This window comes from Octodon degus, unplaced genomic scaffold, assembly GCF_000260255.1.
Source record: "Octodon degus isolate 3935 unplaced genomic scaffold, OctDeg1.0 scaffold00076, whole genome shotgun sequence".
Taxonomy (NCBI): Eukaryota; Metazoa; Chordata; class Mammalia; order Rodentia; family Octodontidae; genus Octodon; species Octodon degus.
Genome location: NW_004524652.1, coordinates 5766022 through 5774505, shown reverse-complemented (window position 1 = coordinate 5774505; position 8484 = coordinate 5766022). Strand labels below are relative to the sequence as shown.

Sequence of the window (8484 nt, the reverse complement as noted above, 5' to 3'; positions counted from 1 at the left end):
AGTGGACTAAAGTGCCTGCTTAGGTGGAACACAAAGGCCCCGGTGTGCCATGCCCCCCCCCCCAGGAGGTCGGGGATTGAGATTGGACATGGTGGTGCACACCTGTAATCTCAGCACTTGGGAGGTTGAAAACAGGAAAATCATTATGAGTCTGATCTACCTAGTGAGACCCTGTAGACTGTGTACCAAATACATTTAAATAAATAAAAAATAAAAGCTACTGATCTAACCCTACTCCAAGTTCGCGTGTGGGACATGCAACTCCTGGGGAGACTAAATGTTTTCTACGGACGAGTGCTTGTTGTGTGTGCCCCGCATCGACTCGAGATACTCGGATGAAAAGAGAGCCTTTGCTGGGAAACTGAATGTATCAGGCCTTCTGAAGGAAATTGGGGATCGTTTCCATTGACTCCTGCTAGGAGCTGGGCATGGTGACGTAGCTAGACCTGTCATCCCTGCACCTTGGAGGCCGAGGCAAGAGGATCTCTGAGTTTGAGGTTAGACTGGGCTACACTGTGAGCTGAAGGGCAGCTAGCACTGCTACAGAGAGACTCCCTGTAGCAAAGACAAAACAAAAACCAAAGCTTCGGCTAGTGGGAGAGCAGCATAGCATACAGGGTTCAAACGGACAGTGTGGGGTAGCTCAGTGACAGTGTGCTTATCTTGCATGGGCAGACCGGGCTTGATCCTCAGCACTCCTAAATAAATAAAACCGAAATAATTAAAAGGTTCCAGACTGTCTCAGTTACTTTGTACTCGTTGGGACAAAATATCTGACACCCAAAATGGAGAAAGGAAAGGTTTATTTAGCCCACAGTTTGTGCAGGTTTTCGTCATATTTGGCTGGCTCCCAGCAGAGCGGCTCTTGGCAGAGGGCAGCAGTTCATGGCAGCCGAAAGCAGCGAGGAGCAAAGGGAGGGCAGCAGCTGCGGCCTCTAGCCAGCCTCTCTCCCCTCCTTGTATTAGAAACAGTCTACCCTGGGCTGGGAGTATAGCACTCAGACAACGTCCTGCCTCCTCTTGTACAGGGTGGGGATGTTTATAAACTTAAGAATCCTGGCTCTCTGCTGAGTCACTTAATTAAACTTCAGAACTTCTCAAGGTGACACAGTGTATCAAGCATTACACAGACAAGTCCAGTTAATTTCCTAGATCCAAGTTTGTATTTCTCAGAGTATCCATCCAGTTTGCTTTGGGAATCAGAGCTAGCTGTTCCCATAGTTTCGGGATAGAACATGGAAGACAGTTCCCACATCGTTGCGTACAGTTCTCCTTTGTAAAACAGACCAAGGTGACCGTGTGCTTTCATTTGTCCTCCATTACTTGTGGTGCGGTGGTAATTAGAGGCGCTCTTTTGAAGGACCCTGAAAGCACAGAGGTGTTTTCCTGTCAGGGGGCGTTGGAGGTGACGGTGAGTCTGCAGAGGCGGCCGCAGCAGTGCGTCTCCAACGGGACCACCGAGCCCTTCGCGGAGGCTCCGTGCCTGCTCCAGACGCTGCTGGTTTCAGCGCGCCGCGGCGCTGCGTGCTCGGCGCACCTCCTCGTTCAGGCGGAGATGTACGCCAACTCCTCTCTGGCGCACGGTGCATCAGGCAAGTAAGGTCCCGTTGGAAACCGTCGGGCCCAGCCATCCTCCCGGGGTGGGGAAGTGCGGCTCTCCCTCTGGGACCTGCGCTTGCCTTTCCCTGCAAGTCTTCCCTGCCATCCTAAGCTTCCCCCTTTGTGTTTAGTTTTCTTTGTAAGAGTTTGTGGAGCTGGGACATGGCTCAGGGACGCAGCGCCTGCCTGGCAAATGTGAGCTCGTGAGTTTGATTCCTGGTATCAAAAAAAAAAAAGTGCTTCAGAGTTTCTGTGTTGTACTCTTTTGTGTGTGTGTGTCTGTGTGTGTGTGTGTGCGCGCGCGCTCGCGTGTGTTTTTGAGACAAGGTCTTGCTGTGTAGCTCAGGTTTGGCCTTAAGCTCACTCTGTAGCCCAAGCTGATCTCCAACTCACGATGACCCTCCTGCCTCAGCCTCCTGAGTGCTGGGATTACAGGAGTGCACCACCACACCCGGCCTGTACTTTTGTGTGTAATTAAGATTTATCTTGCCCTACTGTGTGTGACTTTTATGAATCACTTCAAGTCATTTTTGAGAAAAGGCAAAGATGGCTTCTGTGTGTTGATCCTCCCCTCCCTCTTTATTCCTAAGGGTTATATTCCCACGCTTTTATTTATTTATCATTTTCAGATAGGAATAGGGCCTCAAAAGTCACCCAGGCTGGGCTCACACTTGCAGTCCTCCTGCCTCAGCCTTCCAGGACACGGGGCTACAGGGGTGCGCCACTACGCCTGGCTTGTGTGGCTACGTCTTAAGGAAAGGAAGGCTTCATGAGTAAGCGTCTTCAAAACCATCAGACTTGAAGAGCAGCTTTTTGCCTTCAGCCACCTTTGTGAGAATCAGGCTGCTAATTTATGCTTGTAGAAACATGTATTCCTTTTTTTTTTTAAACCTACAATAATTCATGATTCACTATTTTATATCTTTTAAAAAATAATATAACCTCAGGACTATTCCGTAGGCTCCCCTCATTTTTTCTTTTCTGGTGCTGGTGATCAGAGTTGGGGCTTCACAGGAGCTCTGCCCGTGAGCAGCGCCCTCGGCCGTGATGCCGCCTGCTTGTTGGTGGCTGCATAGCGCTCCCGCAGGAGGGTGTGCTGTGCCTCTTTCCCCCGGCTCCCCCTGACGGCCTCCTGTCGGTCCCGCCTCGGCTTCATACTCGAGCTAGAGCCAGTACCTGCGTGCATGCGTGTACACCTTCGGCCGTGGCGACTCGGCTTTGGCTTATTCTTTTCACAGGATCAGTGGTGTTCGGAGATGCAAGAACTCTAGAGCAGGCACCTTGAGAGTCTCCTGTGATCAGTGCCGCCCCGTGCCCCCCTTCCCAGTTGCCCTCGCCGCGTCCTTACCAGGTTGGGGTGGCAAGGGTTCCCCATTAGCAGTGAAGGCCCCTCATGGAGGCGCAGGCACAGTCTCCTCCCTCTGCTCCCCTCAAGCCCTCCGCCTGTGTTTTGGGGCAGCCAGGTGCCCTGCCGGGTGCCTTCCTGGGAAGCGTCCAAGATGCAGGTAGACATCCACGTGGCGCACAGGCCTCTGTCAGAGAGGAGGCGAGGAGAGGGGTGTTTCTGCTTGCATAAGGGAATAAATCTGCTACCAGGGTTGGGGAGATCGCGCAGCAGCATAAGCGCCTGCCTGGAAAACACAAGGTCCTGAGTTTGATCCCCAGTACCAGAAAGAAAAAAAGAATCTCTGTCAGGTTGAGGATGATGTGGGGCCCAGGCTTGGCCAAGTGAGGACTTTTTTTTTTAAACTTTCCAACCATTTATTACTCACTTCAAAAAATTTTATCTTAGAAAATTTTGGTTGGTGCCTAAGCACAGCACATGACACTCCCGTGCGGAGTCGAGGCCTGTGCGTACCACATCCTCAGGCTGTCTACGTCCCCTTCTCTCCCCAGTCAAAAACCTTTTGAAGAAATAAAAATAGTAACCCGGGTGTGGTGCCGCTCACCTGTAATCCCAGCACGTGGGAGGCTGCGGCAGGAGGATCGCTGAGCATCTCGGGGCAGCCTGGCCTACGTAGTGAGCCCAAGGCCAGTTTGAACGATGTGAGACCCTGTCTCAAAAAGAATGGAATAAAATATCAAAAAAAATTTTTCAGAAGGCATTACTGATTAAAATTAAAAACAAATAGGATTAATAGATGCTTAAAAAATTTTAGTAGGAGCCGGGCCAGTAAGATAGCTCAGTGGACTAAGCTCCTGTTTAGGCAAGTGCAGGGACGGGCTTCAATCCCTGGGGCCACATGCCACACTGGTGGGCTGAGCCAGCCACAGAGACCTGGAGTGGCGCACACCTGCAATCCCAGCACCGGAGAGGCTGAAAACAGGAGGCTCACTAGGAGTCCAGGCTGCACAGTGAGACCCTGGGCAAAATGAATTAAAAAAAAAAAATCCTCTAGGAGCTCTTAATGGTGGGCGCCAAGGGAGGCAGCATAGCTGGGCGTACGAACCTCCAACTCCGACCCGTAGTAACCCTGCTCCGGATCTTCACAGCGCAGTGTGGACCAATACCTTTGGCACAGGAGGGCTCTACTATGTTCAGTTTATTATTATTATTATTAATATTATTATTTTGGTTTTTTGAGACAAGTTCTCACTACATAGCCCAGCCCTAACCAAAAATTTTCAAATAGTTGATTATCTTTTTTTAAAAAAAAAAAAAAAATTCCTGTATTTATTTGGTGCAGGGTCTCGCTGCGCAGCTCAGGCTGGCTGTGCTGTGTCAGTTAGTTCGAAGCTCAGTCTCCCCTTGTGTGCACTTTTCAGAGAACGTGACCCTCATCCCTAATCAGGTGTATCAGCCTCTTGGTCCTTGTCCTTGCGACCTAACAGCCAAGGCCTGTGATGTCCGTTGCTGCTGTGACCAGGTTCGTGTTTTCTGATTATTGGGTACAAAAGTACTACTTCCATTTGGGCGTGGTGGTGCACACCTGCCGTCCCCGAGTGAGGGAGGCTGAGGCAGGAGGATCGATGCTCGTTCGAGGCCAGCCTGAGCCACTCGGTGAGCTCGTGGCCGTGTCCCCCCACCCCCTTCAGGACTGTTCCTGGGCCGCTAAGCAGCTGTTCGGAGGCGCCTGTCTCCCAGGCGTGTTTGGGGGTGAGGTCAGCCCTCCCTTCGACCAGCTGTGCACAGAGGGGACCGAAGGCCGCGTCCCTGACTGGTTCTCCCTCCTGTGTGTGCAGTCCTCGCTCGACAACTCACCCTTCCTCGGCTACTTCTATCATGGCGCTGTGTGAGTCCTGGGAGGGGTCAGTGCCCGGGGCTCCCCTGTATGGAGCCCGTAGCCCACGTTGGGTATTTCCTGGGCCCTAAAGGAGTCAGACCTTGTCCTAATAAGACGAAACCAAACCGAACCGACCCCAGTAGAGGAAGAGTGGGTGCGGGGTGGCGGGGAGCCCTGGGCGTGATGGCCTTTCTTGTGGGTTGCAGTTCCCCGAGACACTGCCCTGGCTTCGAAGCCTCACTGGGCGCTGTCCCCAGACTCTCTCCAGACTCTGGTTACAGACAGGGAGACCCGATCCGGACCACGGAGAAGGACGTGTATTTTACTGTGCCGCAGGTACGCATCTGAATTTAGATTGCCCCCTACCCTGTGGGCAGTGTAACTCGTCTCGCTCTTAAACCTTTCTCTTTAAGTTACTTACGGAGCTTCCATGGTCTTAGCTGCTAATGGCTTTTAGACTTAAAAAAAGAAAACAGTCATTTTAAAATTAATCACTGTCAGGCTGGAGAGACAGCTCAGTGGACTAAGCACCTGCTTCAGCAAGTGCAGGGACCGGGGTTCAAGCTCTGGCACCACATGGCTGAGCCGGCCCCACTCCCAGGTACGCTGAGGCTGAGCCAGCCACCGAGTCCTGGTGTGGTGGAACATGCCTGTAATCCCAGCACTGGCGAGGCTGAGACAGGAGGATCACCACAAGTCCAAGCTGCATAGTGAGACCCTGTACCAAATACATAATTTTTTTTTTTTTTTTTTGGATGGAACTGGGGATTGAACTTAGGCCCTTGCGCTTGCCAGGGAAGTGCTTATTCCACTGAACCATCTCCCCAGCCCCAAATACATAAAATTAATCACTGTCTTTGCTAAATCCCAAAATGAACCTGAAATGTAAAACTCAAAAGATTGTCTAAATTTTCATGGAAGTTATGATTATGCTTCACTTCTGTTTAATCACCAGTTTCTTTCTTTTTTTTTTTTAATTTATTTATTTTGTGTGTGGCCAGCTCAGCCCACCATGGGGCGGGGCTGGCTGGCATGTGGTGCTGGGGGATTGAACCGTGGTCCCTGTGCTTTGCTTAAGTTTAGCTTGTTCTAAGTGGGTGCTTTAGACCACTGAGCCATCTCACCAGCCCATTAATCACCAGTTTCTAAGGTGAGAGGTCACCTTTTTTGAGACAAGGTCTTGCTGTGCAGCCCAGGTTGTACTTGAACTCCCATCCTTCCTGCCTCAGCCTCCTGAGTGCTGGGCTTATAGATGTGGCTGAGGCAGGAGGATTGCTATGAGTTCCAGGCCAGCCTGGACTATACAGTGAGATCCTGTCTCAAAAAAAAAAGATATCTGGGCTTTGGGACTACAACCTAAGGCAGGCTTAGGGCTCTGGGTTCGAATCCCAGTACCTGGGGAAAAAATCTGGTTATGATGAAGAGAGAAAATGCAATTAGGCATAACCAGGTGTCCTCGTGGGCGAGGGACACCCTTGTTTATGTTACATGCGTGTGACTGCCCCAGGGCCCCAGAGCTGGGCTGGTCATGCCTGAGCGTCCTCCCTGCAGCTGGGCAGCCAGGCAGGGCAGGAGCTGAGCCCACAACCTGGGGGCAGCGGACGGGATGGGAAGAGGTGCCCATTGGTTGTGGTGATCTGAAGCCAGTCCGTCACCCGCTGGCTTTGTGCCTCCCCAGGTGTCACTGGCCGGGCAGTGTGTGCGTGATGCCCCTGTGGGCTTCCTGCAGAGCTTTGGTGCTGACTGCGCCACTCACCTGGACGCCTACTGGGAGCGTGACGGCGTGGGACCCGCCAAGGTCCAGGGCAGCGCCACTGGAGGTACTGTGTCCATCCTTGGGGCCACCAGCCTGCAGGTCAGGACAGGACACAAGCTTGGGAGAGTGCAGACGGTTTCACGGGCTCAGCTTAGCAGTATTTCAGCTACAGGGGAGGGGAGGGCTTTTTCTGGAAGAAACATTCTGTATATCATTTCTTCTTTTTTCCTTCCATGCAGGGGACTGAACCCAGGGTCTTGGCACTGGGCCACAGAATTTGCTAGTCTCCCAGATTTTGGAGCAGGCTCCTGCTGAACTGCTAAGTTTCTCAGGCTGGGTTCTAACTTGTATTCTCCTGGCTCAGCCTTCCAAAGGGCTGGCATTACAAGTGTGTAGTTCTATGCCTGGCTTTTTTTTTTTTTTAATTAAAATGTTTACAGAGGCAAATTAAAGTTTATAATCTGGTGGCATCTAGTAGCTCACCCTCTGTGTAGTTCCCAACCTTCTCCACCCCAAAGTAAGCGCATGTGCACTAGATAGCCCCTCCCCCTGCCTCTTGCCCCACCTGTGCCGCCTCTGGTCCACGTGTGTCCCTGTGCTGGGCACTTCCATATGTGTGGGCATTGTGTGACTCCTGGCGCTTGGCTGCTTTCAAGTCTCCCAGGTTGCAGCCTGAGCCATGGCTTTTTCTTGGGTGTATAGCATTCCACCATAGCGAGACACCACATCCTGCTTATCCATTTGTTTGCTGAGGGACACAGGTGGATTCTGTTCACGTCTGGGTTCGGTCCACGTGCTGGTGTGAACACGGGTGTCCAGGTGTTCTTGTGCGAACACGTAGTTTCAGCTGCCTGGCATTCCCAGGGGAGAGCAGTGGGCTGGATGTTTCCACTGCCTTCGGCAAGTCTCTTGTTCTGTTGTAATCGAGTGCTAAGACGACGACAGGACTCTGAGCTGGGTGGCAGAGCCCTTGCCTCACGTGTGCAAGGCCCTGGTCCCTTCCCCAGTGCCAGGGGGGCAGGGGGGAGAAACCTCGGGTTCTTATGATGTGGGCATGGTGCTGCACCAGGAGGCTGCAGTCCCCGCACTTGGGAGGCTGAGGTAGGAGGACCTTGAGCTCCGGCCTCAAAAACACGTAACTCAGACCCGGGAGGGCCTGGCGTCCGAGGGTGCCGCAGGGCGCACTCCTCTGAGCGGGTGAGCAACTGCTGGGGGCTGTGTCGTCCTGAGGATGCTCGTTTGTGCGTCTCTAGCCCCAGTTCCGCCTACGGTGACCTACGAGGCAGCGACTGACCCGGGCCGGTTCCTTACCGCCACAGGTATGTGCTGCTTCAGTCGTTGCTAGAGAGGCAGCAGATGGGGTGGGATGGGGAGAGCTGCGAGCACCTCCCAGGCCTGGGGATGAGTTCTCTTGTATTTGCAGAAGCGCTTCTAAGCAGTTCCCTGGCCCCCAGGAAGGTGACGGTGGAAGAACATTACGTGTTCAGGTGGGACAACAACACAGTCACGGGACTCAGCGTCAGAATCGTCCAGGCGGAAATCAGTGCCCAGCAGACAGGTGCGGCGCCCTGCGGGGGGTGCTGCCTCCCGCCGCGCCTGCCCCGGTGCCCGTGGAGCGTGCCCGCCCGACTGGCTTTTCATGCGCGCTTATGATGCCGTCTTCACTTTGGCGTATTTCTAGGAATACTCACGCAGAGATTCACAGTGAAGTTTTTAAACCATCACAGTGGTAATGAAAAGGGATTATCTGGAAACCCCGGTAAGATGACCGCGCGTGTCTGTCACTCGTGCTGCAAGCAGACTCTGATTTAGTACTCTTAGAAACTCCCCAAGTTTCTTTGGTTTTACTGATTGGTTTCATTTTCTTTCTATGTTTTGCCTCTTTAAAGTACAGGGGAGTAAATC

The 8484-nt window shown here is 52.6% G+C and overlaps 1 protein-coding gene across 1 annotated transcript in view; it reads left to right on the top strand.

Moving 5' to 3' along the window:
* Positions 1–8484, top strand: part of Tctn2 (tectonic family member 2) — a 20283-nt gene that overhangs the window by 1903 nt on the left and 9896 nt on the right. Inside the window, exons 4-11 of the mRNA XM_004635869.2 lie at positions 1394–1592; positions 4366–4466; positions 4636–4832; positions 5030–5159; positions 6502–6643; positions 7833–7898; positions 8003–8137; positions 8261–8338. Coding sequence (XP_004635926.1) covers positions 1394–1592; positions 4366–4466; positions 4636–4832; positions 5030–5159; positions 6502–6643; positions 7833–7898; positions 8003–8137; positions 8261–8338 — 1048 coding nt within the window. The remainder of the gene's footprint in view (positions 1–1393; positions 1593–4365; positions 4467–4635; positions 4833–5029; positions 5160–6501; positions 6644–7832; positions 7899–8002; positions 8138–8260; positions 8339–8484) is intronic.